The following is a 19,458-nucleotide window of genomic DNA, read 5'->3' on the forward strand; positions in this document are numbered from 1 at the left end:
TTGGTCTAGGAGAAGGAGAAAGGGAAAATCAAACCTTTGGTGCAACTATCTCTCTCTCTCTCGTGCCCTAGTTTAGTAGATCGAAGTTCTCTTATTGATGTCATAGCTAGTTGTCATATGATGTCATAACCAGTTGTCGTATTGATGTCGTGGCCAGTTGTCATGTGATGCTATCACCTTAAGAAGCTATATTGGGCCCCAAGATCGAAGTTTCTAAGTGAAGATCTAAGTCTTTCAGTGAAGATCAAAGTCTCTAAGGCAAGGTTGAAGTTGTTGGGTCGAAGAAAGTGTTGTTGCTATTGCTGCATCAAGAAGGATCATCTACAAGTAAGGAAGAAGGTTGCCTTGGTGTGGAGGAAAGTTTATGTCAAGGTTAAGAGTCTTGGAATATCTCTAGAAAACTATTGAAGGAAGAATTACTGACTGGATTTTTCCCTAGAGAGGGGTTTTTCCCTGGTTGTCAGCCTACATCTGGTGTCCATTGTTTATGTGCTATTGCTTTGGTAATTGCTTGATGAACTAAAAGAAAGAAGATATAAAAGAAACCTAATAATAGGTCAAGAACATCACATGTAATTATCAAGTATAAGAAAAATTTTCTGTCTTTCCGATTTTCTAACATGTCCCATGGTTGTCATTGGTTCTAGTAGTTGTCCCATAGTTTCCCCTCCTAGGACACTTGCTAGATTGTGTGGCAACACACACTTCAAATAAGGAATTTGGGTATTGTATCTAATGTTGATGATGTCACCCTTAATGAAAAGAGTCCACAACTTGAACAAGGATTGTTGAATCGACCATGATCTAGTTAAAAAATGACATATAGGAGTCATTTTGAAGAAGAAAGTTCATTTATTATTGGAGTGCATGTGTGGAGGAGAAAGTAGTGCGCTAATGTTGTTGAAGAACAATGGGAGGTGTGCCCTTTCTTTAGAAGCTTTCATATTTTTAAATGGACTTCAACAACATCCCAATGTTCTTGGGATGTCTTGGTCCCTGTTCTCAATGCTTTTTGGATTTCTTCCAACCCAGATTTCATTCGCTTCTCTTGCAAATTACATGCCTTCACTTGGCTGGTCATATTTTGGGACTAGAAATTTGCCACACACGTCTGAGCAATAATGATTACTAGACACTATCTACCAAATTGGGGTCAATTAAAATGTCCAATAAGCAATGCATAATTGAGACTTAAATTGAGTATCCACAACAGACAAAAGCAACATTCATATGGTATTATCTGCACATTTCCCTGCTTCAAACTAATGCAGCAACAATTCTTGAAATTACTTACAATCATTACCAAATACATGGAAAAGTATATCAATGCCTAAATATCAAATTTTCGACATATATCACCTCAATGTCATATTTAAACCAGATAAACAAATTGACTGCGGTCTGTTATATATTTTCAGTTCCATAAATGCAAGGAATCCACATTTTGTCTAGCGAACCAAAATCAGTTCTAGATGAAAGCTATATAGGAGTTGTGCTGCTTGCACAAATATCCGCAAATTGCACTGGGAATGTATTGTCATTTGGACATCACTTTTCAGAGTCTGAAATATGAGAAAACACCATGAAAATGGAACTGTAAAAATTTAATTGACTGGTAGTATCACCTCCTTCTGTAGCCTCCCATGAATGAACTGCTGGAGGCCCAAGCTCTCCTAAACAGAACATGCCTGCTATTGGTACATCTGAATATTTTCTAGAAAAAGCGGAACTGTCAACATTAGGATCACCAAAAAATGACTGTCCTCGACCATTGCATGCAAACAGGAGTCCACCGAAAACTTTACTATAGTGCTGCTTTAATGTACAGGCCATGATTTCAACTGTAGTTGCAGGAAGAACTCCTTTTTGGAATGGAGATCTCAATTGCTCACATACATGTTCTAATGCCAATTTGGAAGATGACTTCGCTGTCTCTGGATCAGTTCTATAGAAACGAAACACATCTCCAGTCTTAATTCCTTCTCCTTCAACAAAAAGGTATTCTTCATCTGCACTGTAATGATGCATATTGAAATAAGGTTCAGCAGAGGGAAAAACAGTATTCATCAACAGAATTATGTAAATCACAAATAAGTCTAAAACTTGAAAACAAATGAATATCTCTACTGAAGGGTGCATGGATATTAAGAGCAAAATAATGTAACCTATTTGTTCCCAGAACCCATTGACCCGAGAAAAAAAGGTTTACATTTCCTTCACATTCAGATAAGAGTCAGTTTTTGAGAGGCAATATCATCTCATAGAGTAAATAGTAAAAGTGATTCAATAGGAGACAACAGCAAGATTGTCTGTGGGAAGTAATAACCAGTCATAGAAGCCCTAATCCAGTTGATTGTCATTCTCAATTCTTAATGTTCAGATGATATACCTCAGAATAGTTTCCCTTCCAATGTTCAATGTTTACTTCTTTGTTTACTTTTCTCTATTTGCATGTTATAATTTTCTAGGGTTACATTTTAACTAGATTAATGATGAAATGGGTGAAACTTAAGGGTAGTAATTATGTCCATAAAATTTCCAATAAGCAATGCTATAATTGAGACTTCAATTAGTTTTGTAACATTTTAACCCATGGCCCAATAGCCACAAAGGATGCATCCAGTGTGGTGGCATAATGTTAACAAACCCACCAGCTTTGACCAGAACTCATGGGTCAAATCCAAATTTCCTGATTTTATCCAGCAATGACTCACAGTCAGCAAGATTGACTCATCACAACTGAGCTTGACCAGTGTATGCTTCTGGGTCAAACTCAGATTTGCCAATAATTAGCAAGTTGTAGACAGGTCAATGAGTTCGACTCTGGCATCCTCAATCAAAACCCATAATATGAGTTCTTTGACTCATTTTCTGCTTTTTTTTTTCCTCATTCTTGCTTAGCAGTCCCCAACCAGAAACAAAACAAATTCACACCTGCTAACTTAGGATACAAACATTTGGTTAGGGCAAAGGAAGCAGGTTTTGGCAGTTAGCAGCAACATCACCTTCACTCCAGCAACAAGGCTTTCACAGCTTTTGTTATATACATAAATAAAGACGGGAACAGATAAATTATAAATCATAAAATAAAATATATAGTATAAGTAAAATAAAAATAATAATAATTAAAGGAGACCAAATATAATTAATATTGAAAAACACAAAGACAAACTATTCGATGAAAAGGTACAAGGCCATCTTCAAAATGTATTTTTGTTGAGCATTGTTCCATTTGTCATCTTGGTGAATTTATCGCTAAGGGTCCAGAATAGAACTTATAGGCAATGTCAGGGACAATATCAAGAAGGTTAGAAAAATACAAAAACAAGCATTTAAAAAAAAAAATAATCATCTAAGAAACAACAGGTCACGATATCTTCCGCTCTGCAAATCACCCTCAAATCAGGGTTTTGGCATCCATGGTCGCCGCTCAAAAGTCCACATCTTCGTCTGTGTTCAACATCAATGGAAGGGTTGGCCCAAGGTTACTTGGGAGTGGGAACGAAAACGGGGAATGGGAGCGAGAGTGACATTTTAGGAGGCTCCTGGTTTGGGAGCGATTCGAGGAGCGATTTTCTTATATAATATATATATTTTTATATTTTTTATATTTTGATGCATATATGTCAACAAAAGCATGTAGAATGATGAATTAGATATAAAAAAACATAAAAAACATAGATTAAACCATATAACAACAATCATCTAGAAGTTATAATCTTCATCTACCATGTCCACAAGTTAGTAACATAGTAACATACAACATATTGAGTCTCATGATTCATCAATCTTAAAGTTTCAAGCTTTCAAAATTCAATATATAACATTTATCATCATTGATCACCAAAGTTGTACTTGTAAGCTAAGTGTAACCATTACAACAAATAATATCTAACATGAAATGAAATGAAATGAAACAACTTTCAACATTCACGAAGCATCATATTCATAATTCATTACTAGCGAGTTATAATTGCCAACTTCAAACTTAAATTGTCATATATTGCTTACAAAAAATATCATAATAAATATGAAAGAGTCGATAGTTATAAAAACTACTAGAAACTATAAAAGACAAGTAAATCTATTATCTATTGCTAATGCTTGGGCCTCTTGTTGCCACGAGAAATGTCTAATGTTTTTGTCTTGTTTGAAAATCATGATCTTTGTCATTAATATCACCCTCTAAGCATTAACATAAGATAGAAAAAGCATTGCATGTCAAGTCAAGATTTTGTTTGAGTGATGTGTACATTTTTAGGAGGGTCATGATAGAGGAGTTCGACAACCAATGTCACTAACATCAAGGTACATAGAGGGATTGGTGCCCTTCATTAAATACGAGTTCCATACCCTAATACATGACAAAATCCAATGGAAACATTGTGTCATGTCCCTTCTCAAATGTATTAGTCACGGGGTGTAGCTACACATTTTTGGCATCATTTGTGGCGTAGGAGGAGGACCCCACATGCAGACAAAGGAACTATAGGGGAATTCGACTTTAATTTTGCAGCTACTAGAATGTGGGGGCCACCCACATGAGTAATTCGAACTTGGCCATTGCATGAGCTTGGAGGGAATCAAATTAGTGGAAGGAGGGGCCCACATGAGGCTAAGGGGGCTCAAGGAGATAAAAGGAGAAGGAGCTCTCATTTTGCAACACTTGATCATTCGCAAACAAACACACCTTTGTATGCTTTGCTGCTTAGCGAGTCTATCGGCTGTTTAGCCATGAATCTTCCAAGCGGGAGATTCAACCTCTTCTTCTGGGTACCATCCGTGCTCGCCCTAGGGAGGCTATTCCATAGGGATTTCAAAGAGTACAGCGCAATCACACTCTTCAGCCAAAAACGTAGAGCAAGGACTGCATATTTCCTGGGTAGTTAGAAACACGTAGGGGGGAGTTAGAGCCAGCAGTGAGGACCATAGCTTGTTGGGAGTTACGGGAGCTGGGAAGGCTATTCATTGAGGGCATTTTCACTGGGTTTTGCAGCCAGCTAGACCGGGGTATCAACAGTACGAATTTCTGGGCAGAGGGATTGCGCAGAGGGCTCTAGCAACAAATTCATGGTGCTTGGGAGAGCAGTCATCTTGGCCAAGAATCATCCGGGGAGCAAGGAGTCAGTTAGCACAGGTGAATCCAACATTCTAGTGGTGTTTTCAGAGGGATTTGCAGGTTGTTTCCTGCAAGTCGAATTTGGTAGCAGCAGCTAGGGAGAGGCTCCAAGGAGGCTGAAAATCCAAAGTCAAAACCAGAGAAATTCCCTTCTGGGTTTTTTTGGGTTTTGTCCAAGGAGTCCGGGGCTGAAAGGATATAATTTTCTGGGCAGTTTTTGGGCACATTCCAGCAGGTCGAAGTTCAGTAGGGCAGTAGTTTACTAGGACAGCGCAATGCAGAGTGGTGCAACAACTGGGCAGCCTTCAACTCAGCTATTTCATCACCTGGGTTTTGTCAAGCTTGTCCTTGAGACAAGCCTAGGTGCACCATTCCATTTTATATTGTACCTAGCTCTCAAATTTTATAATATATGGCTCAGTAGTTCCAGATTTACAGTGTTTTCATGGATGTCTAATGCATGTTTTTAATTTTATGCTGCTGCAATATTTATTTGTTTAAATATCACTCATATTCCTACTTAGGAACATTACACATTGCAATCCCCCCAATCCTGAAATCGTGAAAAATGAATGGGATCTAAAATTTACTTTCTCCATATGAAATCCAATGAGGTCGGAACGACTCTCAAACATCCATAGTCATTTCATGGTAATGTTAAAAATTTAAGTAAAAGTGACATTCTCCTTAATCTTCATTTTCATCAAATGAAGATTAAAGAGAATGTCACTTTTACTTTAAGAATTTAACATTACCATGAATCACATATCAATACTAGGGCCATAGGCCTGATCTTGGGCTGCCCCAGTAAAAAATTATTTGTTTCTTTGAAAAAAAATTGCATTTGGAATGTTACTGCAATTTTTTTTTTGCAAAAAAGACTAAACACTCTCGAAAAACCAGGGAGCGTTTTTTTTGCAGGGAGAGCGCTCCCAAAATCATTCCCTCTTCTTTCTAGAGTACGCTCCTGACTAGCTCCCGAAGCGCCCACGACTGGAGCACGAATTCAGAGTGAGGACGTGAGGGGGGACGCTCCCCCGCAACCCTGGGTTAGCCAAGCATTGCGGAACACTGGAACCGAGAAGGAGAGTATTGTTAAGCGAGATGTAGTACCAGAAAAATTTTCTGGCACCATTTTTTCTTGTACAAGGAACGATGATCCGGATATTGTGCCTGAAACTACACATTGACCTTGTATGCCCTTTTCTGTAAAAAGTATGTAGACAAGGTTTACTCATACGTTTTACTCATATGTTTGATCGCGTGCTCAGGTCCCTTCTAGGTTCTATCCCAACGAATGGCTTTGGGGCCATACACTCTTATTTCTTTGGTTTTCACTACAAACCCTCATATCAGGCAGATCGGATTGAGAATGTTTTCCAGGGCTCCAAAGGTTGTCACGATGATGGTGTTAGAAGCCTGCTACCCTGCTCTTTCGTGGTCCCATGCCTTCGGCCTCTGGTTCATCAAATTTCTTTTCAGATGCTTTTCAAGCTTCTCTTTGAGCGTTTGTTGCTTCTTGGGGTCTGTTCCATAGATTTGGTATGGGACCTCAAGATTTCCTAAGAGCTCTGGGTGGGTATTCCCTCTATCATATAATGCCTACATTTTGAAGGCAAGCAGTTGGACGATTATTCCCCTCTTTCAATCTATAATATTGGTAAACATGCCACTGTTTTTATGGCCCTCCCTTTACAAGGTGGGGTTATGAGAAAGCCTTCCTCCTTTGCGGCTTTTTCCTATAAGGGTGTTGTGTTGATTTTTCAAGTGCAATAAAGACAAGCAAAAATTTCTGCCGCAGATAATTACTTCCAATGATATTGTTCTTATTTTAGCACATTCCAGATCATTATGTAATTATACTTCAGAAAATTTCAACCATAAAATGCAATAGAGCAGTAGAGATCACAGTAGAATAAACATGGACAAGAGACACAAAACGTTTACCACAGGAAAACCCAACAGTCTTTTCTTAGGAGAAATTGTCCAATTCAACAAAAATGTACATTCTCAATATCCCAGTCAAACTTGGTCAAACTGACCAGTGAAATCATTTAGGTCAAACCTGGTCAAAGGAGAGAATCTTAGTCTTCTGCAACAAGCAGTCAAATCTAGTCAAATAGGCCAAATTTCGGCTCCTACAATTGCCTCGGGAATTTCTGTGAATGCCTTAGAATTTAATTTGCACATGGGAAAATTATTATTTTAATGCTAGACCATGTCACATCAAAAAGTACAAGTCAGCTTGGAAGAGGAAATTCGTCCTCCACAACCACATACAAATACACCTAAGGTCACATCATTTGGGGGCATCACATCATATCTTTTCATCTAAATGGTTCTTACGAGTCTAAAATTGCCACTGAATCAAACTTGTCTCTAAATACCCATCCGAAAAACTCAGAGAGATCGAAATCTGAACTATGGAAAATGCGGATACCTTACACACCTATATATAGTAGTCTGCCCATTTATATAAGCCGACATGTATTCAACGAAGGGATGTGTCTCTTAATTGTGAGCCGACATGAGTTTGTTATTCCTTCTTGAAGCTGACATGAAGAGGAGAACCGTGCTCATCTTTGGAGGGCTATTTTACAATCCTATAGACTAGAATACATTTGACATATCCCCAAGTAGGGTTCTTCATACATGACAATGACTCTTTGACTTTAATGACAAATCCTAAGGCTCTCAATGGGAGCCATCTAAATAAAATATCTTTCTCATGAAACCCATGAAGCCAATTTTACAATAATAATTTTATTCTCTTCTTTTCATCATTTACAAAGATCATAATTACATGTCATTATGAAGACCAAACCTAGTTACACTTTTCAACACTTCCTCTTAACTAGGGAGGTATTCATAATGGTACTTGGTCATTCTCAATCTGAAGAATTTCTCATAAGAAGAATCAGATCAGTAACCCATCTGTCCAGCATCATATCAACCAACATTGGCACATAGCAAGGCCTTGACTAACAAATCTATCCACATGATTAGAGCACAATGCTGGCGAGACCAATGATTCATAGACACCATAATCATTGTCTCTCAAGGTACATACTCCACCTAGGTGTTCACAAAGTATGACTTACTTTGGACTATTCTTATCTTGGATAGCCAGTCTTCAAAGAATATTGGTCAAAGTTGTTGCAGTCAACACTGGTCAACCTGCCCAGAAAATCTCGGTATTTATGCTAGAATATGTAGCCTGCCCAAACAAAGATTCTCCCACAAAAATCGCAATCAAATGAAGTCAAACAATGGCCGGTCAACGTTGGTCAAAGCTAGCTACAACTCGGTCAACGCAAAGAACAAAAATGCCCAGTCAAACCTTCGCACGTGTGGAGAAGAACAGACTACCTGTGATTTGTACGACCCAATCAGATGAAGAGAGAGAATGCAATGTTGAGTTGTGAATGTCCAAATGAGGAAAAGGCCTCTCCTATTTATACACAATGTTGAGGGTGAAGAGACATGACTGTTGGGCTTCATGAGCCTACATTAGACTTCTAGCCGACCTTGACAATTTGTCCATAGAAGAAATAAATTCATAATTCCATTTCTACTTATCAGAATGAGAAGATCGTTAAATCAATCCTGCACCTCGCATAAAGAGGAATCCAATCAAAATATCATCTCCATCATATGAGCTTTCCAAGGTGGAGTTTGGCCTTAGTTGCCAATTTTAACATTCCCTCTGAACTAGGGAGAAATCCACCTGCCAAACCATCTGACGATCTATCCCATCTCTATCATCCTTGCTCTGCTCTGCTGAGCCATGAAGAAATAATGAAGAATAAATGATCGAGAGTGTATCATATCACTGTCCACTGACCCAAAGTCAGTCTTGATTGATCCTAAATCAATATCAAACATCCTAGCATAGGGAGTACGGTAGTACACGATGCATCCATTGACAGTACTATGGTCCCTATCCTCATTTCCCAACTCATTGGCCAAATGAGAGCTACTTCCCATGAGTCCCAGACTGTATGGGTAGGATGTATCGGCAGGAGAAAGTGAACAACTCATCCTATGTATATATCAAGCATCATGGGGACAGGGGAAGATGAACCACTCACCCTGTACACAGCGCACCATTGGGGGAAGGTGAACCACTCACCCATAGCTCCAAGAAGTACCCAAAGCCCCCTGGAGCTCCCAGAGCTCAATATCCAAGTCAAACGGGACCCTCATAAGAGGGTCTTTCCACGACTCCAAGTCGTTCACGGAAGGTTAAAAATTTGACCTTCCCGAGGGGCTTCATAAGAATATCTGCGACCTGTTCATCAGTCCCAATGTGATGGAGCTTTATTGCTCCTCGTTGTACCATATCCCAGATAAAGTGGTACCTGATATCAATATGCTTGGAGCGGTCATGAAACACGGGATTCTCAGAAAGACAAATCCCACTTTGGTTGTCGCAGTAGATCATGGTGGTATCCAACACATGCCCAAACAACTCAGTAAAGAGCTTCCTCAACCAAACAACTTCACAGGAGACCATACTAGCTACAATATATTCGGCCTCGGTGGTGCTCAGAGAAACCGATTTCTGCTTCCTGCTCATCGAAGATATTGAAGCAGAACCTAGTGGGAAGCAACATCGCGATATGCTCTTATGATCCACCACACTGTCAGCCTAGTCAACATCAGAATAACCATGGAGCCTCAAATTCCTGGCAGTGTATCTCAGTCCATAGGTGATTATGCCTCGGAGATATCTCAAGAGATTCTTGGCAGCAATACAATGTATGTGATGAGGCTCGACCATAAATTGACTCAATGTATTCACTAAAAAGCATATCTCTGATCGGGAGTTTACCAAGAACATCAAGGCCCCCACGAGTTGACGATACTCAGAAGGATTTCCCAAATCGGGCCCAGTAGCACTTTTGCATAACTTCTTGAAGTTAAGTTCCATCGAAGTAGTCACAAACTTACAATCCACCATCCCAAATCTTTCAAGTAGCTTCACAACGTATTTTCCTTGGGAAAGGAAAATCTCACCTGGCTTTTACCAGACCTCCAAGGCTAGGAAGTAGTGCATCAATCATAGGTCCTTCATCTCGAATTCGGAAGCCAACTCCCTCTTGCATTGATAAATAAGAGGGTCCACACCTGTCAGAAACAAATCATCCACATAAAGTACCACGATGAGACGTCTACCATTTTCAACCTTGAAATAAAGGTTTGTATCAGCTTCACTTCTTATAAAACCTAGCTGCATCAAATAGTTGTTGATCCTCTCATACCAAGCCCGGGGAGCTTACTTCAACCCATAGAGGGCTTTCTTCAACCTACATACATGTGTCTTTCGATCTAGAACATCGAACCCCTCGGGTTGTTCTACATAGACTTCCTCCTTAAGTGAACCATGCAAGATGGCAGTCTTGACATCCATTTGATGTAAATTCCATCCTTGAGAGGTAGCAAGTGCAATGGTCGAACATAAGGTGGTATATCGGACAACTGGTGCAAATATCTCATCATAGTCCACACCTTCCTTTTGAGAGAAGCCTCGAGCAACAAACTTGGCCTTGAACTTTTTCAGCACTTTCATTAGCTCCATGCTTGAGCTTGTAGAGCCATTTCGAGGTGACAACATATTTGTCCTTGGGTCTAGGGACCACATCCCAGAGATCATTCTTCATAACTAAGTCATAATCTTCGTTCATAGCATCCTTCCAAACTTGGTGCTTCACAGCTTCTTCAAATGTGCAAGGCTCAGTTTGAACAATGGTACTCATGGCAGCTAAGTACCATTGGTACCTATTTGGCTTCTTACTTTCACGAAATGTCCCCCTTGGTGCAATATGTCTTTCGGCATTTTCGAGAGTGTCCCTGAGCAATGAGGGTCTCCTTTTTGAGGAGGAGGGCTCATGAGGAGGTGGATCAATGGGATCCATCGGTCCTTCAACATCAGGTATCGACTCATCCTGCGGTTCTCCTTGTTTTCCTATATTTGCTTCTTTTTCCTTGATTGGAATAGGAAGGTTCATAATTTTCCCAAGGGTAGCATCTTCATCCAAGGTGACATCATGACTTATCTCCACTTCTCTTTGACTAGGGACATAGATTCTATATGCCTTTGAAGTTTCATTGTAGCCCACAAATGTTCCTTTCTTCCCAGATGCATCCAATTTGCTTCTCTTTTCTTTCAGCACATGAAAATACATGGGGCTACCAAAAATTCTAAAATAAGAAACATCAGATTTCTTACCAGTGAGAACTTCGGGAGTTTTGGAGTCCAATGCTTGATGTGGGCATCTAATTTGAACATACACGACAGTGTTGGCAGCTTCTACCCATAGGAACTTCAGAAGGCTTTGATCATGAAGCATGGCACAAGTGGCTCCTATAATAGAACGATTCTTCCTTTCCGCAACTCCATTTTGCTCAAGAGTATATGCGGTAGTAGTCTCCTCTTAATGCCAACGTCTCTAAAATAGTCATTGAACTCATTTGGTTCATATTCGGTTCCATTATCGGTCCTCAATATTTTGATCTTCTTCCCTGTTTGATTTTTGACCAAGGCTTTGAAAGAGCGGAACCATGTGAACACTTCATCTTTCTTCTTCAAGAAATAAATCCAAGTTTTGTGAGAGAAGTCACCCACAAAGATAGCATAATATAAATATCCTCCCAAAGATACCACACGAAACATACCAGATAGATCAGAATGAACCAATTGCAAAATTTTGGTAGTCTTGCTATCACTTGAGGGGAATGGTCCCCTTGTATGTTTTCCTTCGGCACAACCCTGACAAACACCTTCATGTTCTACCTTAAATTCGGGCGTACCTGTCACCATCTTCCTTGCATCGGGTAGGGCTTTATCATGAAGATGAGCAAACCTTCGATGCCATAATTCGGATTGAAGAGATGTGTTGCAAGACATAGCTCCCAGTGGACTTCCTCCAACTTGATATAGGTTGTCAACCCTGAATCCAAGAGTAAATACTTCATTGAAATTTGTTTTCCAAACATGTACCTTTCCGTCAATGAATGCCACCTTGAATCCTTTGTCCTCCATCACTGAGATAGATACCAAGTTCTTCTTTAGATCAGGTACATATAGTACTTCTTGTTGATTAATGGTGTTACCTTGATTCAATTAAAGAGTAACATTCCCAACTCCTTTTATGGGCTAGGTGGCACGATCTCCAAGAATGATTTCCAAATTTGTATCATTTTCTATCAGATTTGAAAGAGCTTCCTTATACCCAATGAAGTGCCTTGAGGCACCACTATCAATCAACCAATTTCCCAAGGTATCCATAGGGGAGGTAGTAGAGAGGGAAGATATAAGATAAAATTCTTTTTCCTTGTTATCTACAACATTAGATTCATCATACCTAGAGTTTTTTGATCTTTGGCGAGGTCGACCATTTCCATGTTAAGTAGCAGGAGAATTCCTTTTTCCTTTGTTGTTGAACCTGCCATTTCTTTGATTGTTGTTGCACTTGAAATTATTGCGGTTGTAGCTGTCATCATCCTGAGGTGTATCCCTTTTATTAGGACACTCCCTAGCATAGTGGCCAAACCTATTACAAATGAAGCATCTACCCTTTCTTCCATCTTTGAATCCCGGTCTTCCTTGACATTGCTTCTTTGAACCTGCATTGTTCTTCTTTTTAGCATGAGCAGAGAATGCAGTAGGATCATTCCTATTTGAAGGCATGTCTCTCTCTATCATCCTTGTTTCTTCTTGAGTACATCTAGTCAACAATTCATCAAAACCTGGAATCCAGTCATTGTTGAGGATAGTAGTGTTGAACACATCCCATTCACAAGGGAGACCTCCAAGGGCAATGAGAGTGAGCTCCCTGTCAGCTATAACTTCTCCAATTGATAGAAGATCATTTTTTATTTCGGTGATCCTCATGAAGTAGGATTGGATATCTTCTCCTCTTCCCTTCTTTATGTCCTTCAACTTGTTCTTGAGAAAGAGGACTTGGTTTGCATTGCTAGCTTTGAACATGTTAACCAACTTGTCATACATCTCCTTAGATGTGCCTAAATCAGAGATGTAAGCAACTAAATGCTTATGAATAGAATCCCTGATGATCTTCTTAGCTTTGACTTCACCTTTCTTGTACTTTGTCTTAGCAGCAGCCGGTGCATTTGAAGGAGGTTCAACAATCTTTCCTTGCACATAGTCGATAGCATCATGCTCTTCCAAAGTCAAATCAAGAGACATCTTCCACACATGATAATCAGACTTATCATTGAGCTTGTCATCAGATTTGAAGTAAAGTGAGGAGGCCATTAAACCTTGTCCTTGTCCAACAAATCTTAGTGATTCCTTTTCTCACTCTTGCTTGGGCTTTGTCTTCACCTCAGCTCTAATACCATGTTAATTTTAGATAACAATGGTATGTTCTATGCTTTAGAGCAATTTACTTTAATTTTCTTACTAGCCCAATATCAATTTCCAGATTAGCAATCACATTAACATTGATGGTAAACGCAGATAGAACATAAACAATAAGAAGAAGACAAGCCAAGACAAGAGGACACAATATTTGGTGGATGTAAGGGAAAAACGCCAATGTGGGGAAAACCCTTTGATCGAATCTTCTTATTATTCTTCCAAAGTACAACAGAGAGAGAGTACATCATACAAAATTTCCTTTCCCAATCACTGTAAAACAATTTAGTCAAATAACAATCAATAGGATGCCCTAACCAGAAAGTCAATGCTGGTGAAACCAGCATAAAAACTCCTCCAAATGAGCTTGATCAAACCCAGTCAACTCGGCCTCCAAAGATAGTCCAAATCAACCAAAAACAATTATGAAATTCTCAGTCAAAGTCAGTCAACGTTGTGGTCAAAGTTGCTACAGGCAACGCTAGTCAACCTACCCAAAAAATCTCGGTATTTGTGCAAGAATATGTGGCCTACCCAAACAGAGATTCTCCCAAAAAAGTCATAGTGAAATGAAGTCAATCAATGCCCGGTCAATGTTGATCAAAGTTGGCTGCAACTCGGTCAACGCAGAGAACAGAAATGCCCAATCAAACCTTAGCACGTGTGGAGAAGAACAGGCTGCCTGTGATTTGTATGATCCAATCAGATGAAGAGAGAGAATAAAATGTTGAGTTGTGAATGTCCAAATGAGGAAAAGGCCTCTTCTATTTATACACAACGTTGAGGGTGAAGAGACACGTCTGTTGGGCTTCATGAGCCTACATTAGACTTCTGGCCAACCTTGACAATTTGTCCATAGAAGAAATAAAATCATAATTCCATTTCTACTTGTCAGAATGAGATGATCTTTAGATCAATCCTGCACCTATTAGAAAGAGGAATCCAATAAAAATATCATCTCCATCATATGATCTGTCCAAGGTGGAGTTTGGCCCTAGTTGCCAATTTTAATAGTTCCTCAATTGTAGTCAACCACCTCATACTTCATATGAGGACATATTATGTTGATTTCATCTAGTGTGACCCATGCCTTCTGACAACCTTTGATAGGAAGAGATTTTTTTCCTTTGATCATGCTTCTCAAGATCGAGCAGTGATCCACGTTACCTGCAACCATACAACATGACTTTATAATATTGAATACAAGCATACATACCTCATTTACCTTTAGGTCATCTAGGCTTCTTTCAGTAGCTTTCTTGATTGAAAAGACTTTCAACCCCTTGATCTGCTTCATCTCTTATGTCATCATATCATCATCCCATGAATTCCACAAATTGGAGTTCCTGATGAAACACTTGCTTCCACTCTAGATTGGTGAACCTTCCGATGAAGATTCCATCAATGAGTCTTGAGGATCTTGCATATCCTTATCAAGCAAATATTATTTTTTGATGTATGATGAGCCTTGTCTTGGATGACTTCTTCCTTTCCTTAAGTTTCCAATGAGGTTCTCAAGAGCTATATCCTTCATAGTTGACTATCAAATATCCTTCATGTTTCCTATGGTGATGTCACGAGCTCTTACTTCTAATGCTTTTCCTTTTCCATGGACTTCCTTCTTTTAGCTTTCTCCAATTCTTTGGTGAAATGGACTTCTTTTCTATCTTTCTTGTTATTTCCCTTCTTGAGTTTAGGAGAATCTTTCCAGTAATTCTCATAACATTGAATCTTAGCTATGTTCTTCTTTCCTTTTGACAAAATGTCTGAATCCTTTGATCCTTCAACACTTATGCCCTCAACCTATCATCTCCTATCTTGCATAGAAACCACAAGTTGTTGAATGGGATAGCTTCCTTATCCTCATAGACATTTGTTACCTTGTTCATCAGTTAGTGCATTTACAGCAATGAGGATAATCTCTCCCAAATCTTGCAATTGAAATCTTATGAAGATAACCCTTTATCCTTTGATACCTTCTAAGTGATGTGACCTTCTTTATCGCATCTTCAAAGAATAGTTCTACCAGCTTATCATATATATCTCTTTGATGTCTCCAATACTGCTATATGAGGGGACCTTTCATAAGAATCCCTTTCCATGTATTCAAAGGAGACCTTTTCATTGATATTTTCAATGACTTCACTTTCTTCGAGGACTATGTATATCCTCCTTTTCCATGCAAGGAATTTCGATGACCCAACCAGCTTATAGATCTCCTTGCAAAATGAAGTCATTTTACCAAATTTGATTATAGAATGAAAGATACTTACTTGACAAGTGAAGATGAAATCTTCAACTTGATCACTTTGATGGTGGTTGAAGAAGATGTATTAGTTCTCCTTTTGGATGATCTTCTTCCAAATGAAAAGCCCTTCTTCAATAAAGGAGATTTCTCCTTTTATGATGTCAACACCTTTAGATCTAGCTTCCTTTGTTGATGGTGATTGATGAGGATGTTTTGATGCTTCCTCGGATGATCTTCTTCAAGGATAAGGAGGGGATCCTTGTTGCAATGATAGGGAACTTGCCTTATAGCTTTTGAAGATGATGATAGCACCTTATCGCTTTCAAGATACTTAGACTTCTTTGGTAGTGAATAAGTGCAAATCAGAATGCTTCTAGGGTTTCGACTTTCTCCAAGATGACGTGATCTTTGTTTTTAAAGTACTTTGAGCTACCTCGCTTTGTAGATAACTTGATGAGGGTCTTTGTGGTCTTTTGATGATGACTATAGAATCCAACACATTTGCTGGTGTAGACTTCTAACTGCTTTGCTTTGTAGATATCTTCCTTGAGTAGAAATAAGGCTTTGGCCTTGATTATTTGATGATCCCAAGACTTCTTTTGAAGTAGACTTCCTCCTTTGATCTAGGGTTTGATTCTTCAATGTAGATCCTTCAATTTGCTTTGATTCCTTCCTTGAAACTCGATCCTTGAGTGTCTCTTTCATTAGATACCCTTCCTTGACTTTGACACCTTAGCTCCGATTCCATGTTGAGAAATCTAGGGCATTAGCATTAGGTGATTTCTCTTCCATTAGTAACTGCTTGTGAATTCTTTTTGCTTCTTAAGATTAGAATCTTTTTCTTCTTAGATTATTAGTGTTCTTCTTCATCAAATAGTAACCAATGCATGAACATAAAATAGGCAAGAGACACTGAATGTAGGCTATGAGCCAGGGCCAAAAACTCTCCCTCTTTGAGAGGAAATCTCGCACAAATTCTTCTTATAGAGATTTCAATTGACGAATACCAAGACCAAGACCCTTGACCTATTAGCCACTCCAAGACCAAGACACACGTTCTCTAGTAAATCCTCTTCTTGACTCCTCTTCCACCGAGATCTTCATCATTGCCTTGATATCAAGATCTACATCACTGCCTTGACAACATTGTTTCCTTCACCGAGCCCTTATCACTGAGATGATACTTCATCACAATAGTATCACCAACAAATTGTGGTTGCCTTTCTGCACTTGATGTGACACCGAGACAAAGAGACTCTTCACTGTAAGGTAGCACCTCGTTGTCCCTTCATTCATCCGAATTTCTTAACTTTGATTTGTTTTGCTGCCACTGTGATCCGAGCTTTAGAGGGATCAGATTTCCCTTCAATACTTTGTCATCCCAAACGACCTTCTTATATCTTACCGCCCATCCGAAATACAAAGAGACATCCGAACTGTCTTCTTTGTGGAGATCCGAACTGTGCACTGTAACTTCCATCTGAATTCAGAGTGAGATCCAAATTCTTATTGACTGAGATCAGCCCTTACTGTCCCTTCATTTCTTCGTTGTCCCTTCCATCAAACTTGTCTCTGTAATACCCATCCGAAAAACCCAAAGAGATTTGAAATCTGAACTATGGAAAATGTGAATACCTTACACGCCTATATATAGTAGTTTGCCCATATATATAAGTCGACATATATTCAACAAAGGGATGTGTCTCTTAATTGTGAGACAGCATGAGTTTGTTATTCCTTCTTGAAGCCGCCATGAAGAGAAGAAACATGCTTGTCTTTGGAGGGCTATTTTACAGTGTTCCACGGGGACTCGCCCCCCCCCTAGGGGTCTAGTTTCCTCGCTCCCCCGCGCTCCGGGGACTTGGGGACGAGTAGGGGACGTTTCCCCACGCTCCCAAAATGGAGGATACTCGGGGGGACGTGCCAGGGAAACGTTTCCCTTCCCTGAGGGGACGTTTCCCCATGCTCCCAAAAAAATGGCCTTGCTTATAGTTTATGATTTAATAGACCTAAAGTGGTACAAAGCTACTCATGTTCTGTATGGGGATAACGTCTTGTGCTGTCTTTTGGTTTCAACAAGCGTTATTTTAGAGGGTCAGTATCATGGAAATTTGCTGGACCATATAGCACGTACATGAATTTTCCCTTTTAAAACTTCTCATTTTTTTCTCAAGTGATGGCTGGATTACAGTGGGGAGATAACTGGAGTGACAGGCAAAGAATATGAGACATTTAGTTTGTGTTTTTAATTTGCATGACATTTGACATACAAACTATGGAAGCAGCACCTATGTCATGTGGGAAATAATTGGGTGGACTATAGACTAACATGCGTTTACTGCAAGCATGATGTCTAACATGCGTTTACTGCAAGGATGACAAAATACTATGGGCAACAAGAAATCTCAGGAACTGTCTTTATATATGAATTTATACAGTTACAAAATTTACACAGAGCACAGTGGCTCAGCTTGAATTCTCAGGTCTGAAAATTATCTTCACCCCTGAAATACACTGCTAGTTTGAAGTTTGAACTGCATGGCATTGCTCTAATAAGGTAGACAAATTATCCATGCCATCGTTGGTCACCCAAGTTGGTTCGCAGATGGTCATCCTGCAGTCAATGTCATTTGATAGTAAACTGTCAGAAACTCTTTCATGTGATCTTCTCATCTCTCCTAGAACTACGACTCTTCTTTCAGCATATGGTGTACTATCTATATTATATATAATATAACAAACTTTCTAGCTGTTGGATCCAATACAGCTGGACAACCCATTGTAGTTGCCCCTTCTACTGCCAATGCAGTGTTCCTGATCTGTTCATTTACCTTTTCACAGAATTCAGTGGCTACCTTATAAAGCTGAAGCTCTCCCTCTGTCTGACCAAAATCTAAATTAGAATTTGACCAAGCTGAATTAGAATTTTAAATTTATTATTTTATATGATATTATAAATTTGGATAATGTCAAATGATATTCATATCAATGATCATGCTTTGCAGCTTTTCAATTCAAACCAAATTGTCATAGTGGACTCAATTAATAAATTATATTTTATATTTATAAATTTTTAAGACCCTGACGCTGCCCCACGTTTCCTAAAAAATGGTAGGGAGCTTTTGCATAGGCCGCTCCCGCGCCCCCTCGCTCCCTCGCCCCCTCGTCCTAGAACCTTGGTGGAACATTGCTATTTTACAGTCCTATAGACTAGAATACATTTGACATATCCCCGAGTAGGGTTCTTCATACACAACACTGACTCTTTGAATCTAATGACAAATCCTAAGGCTCTCAATGGGAGCCATCTAAATAAAATCTCTTGCTCATGAAACCCATGAAGCTAGTTTTACAATAATAATTTTATTCTCTTCTTTTCATCATTTACAAAGATCATAATTACATGTCATTATGAAGATCGAACCTAGTTACACTTTTCAACAAAAAAAAGTTAAAGAAGAGGAATCTTAGACTGTTAAGGAGTTAACCCAATTGGTATGAGAAATGAAGATTGAACATTCCAGAAAAATAAGTGAAATGCAGAATCAATTAATACAGATAGAAAGAATATGAATGCAGAATGTGCCACCTAGGAATAACAATAATAACAGGAGTAATAATAATAATCCATGGCCAAGAAGGAATCCCCTAAGTGATCAGAGGCCCCCTACACCGCTTGAGTCTGCCAACATGGTTGATGAGCCTGTC

At 39.2% G+C, this 19,458-nt stretch overlaps 1 protein-coding gene across 3 annotated transcripts in view; it reads right to left on the reverse strand.

Annotated features, from left to right (window-relative positions):
- Positions 1 to 1,216: 1,216 nt before the first annotated feature.
- LOC149262796 (F-box/LRR protein) overlaps positions 1,217 to 19,458 on the reverse strand; it is a 437,604-nt gene continuing 419,362 nt past the window's right edge. For all 3 annotated transcript variants that reach the window (XM_089425227.1, XM_089425226.1, XM_089425229.1), the window contains exon 10: positions 1,217 to 2,014. In XM_089425227.1, coding sequence (XP_089281353.1) covers positions 1,549 to 2,014 — 466 coding nt within the window. In that variant the 3' untranslated portion in view covers positions 1,217 to 1,548. The remainder of the gene's footprint in view (positions 2,015 to 19,458) is intronic.

Source organism: Pinus tabuliformis, chromosome 6 (assembly GCF_031772625.1).
Source record: "Pinus tabuliformis cultivar Carrire ecotype Pingquan chromosome 6, CPIR1, whole genome shotgun sequence".
Taxonomy (NCBI): domain Eukaryota; kingdom Viridiplantae; phylum Streptophyta; class Pinopsida; order Pinales; family Pinaceae; genus Pinus; species Pinus tabuliformis.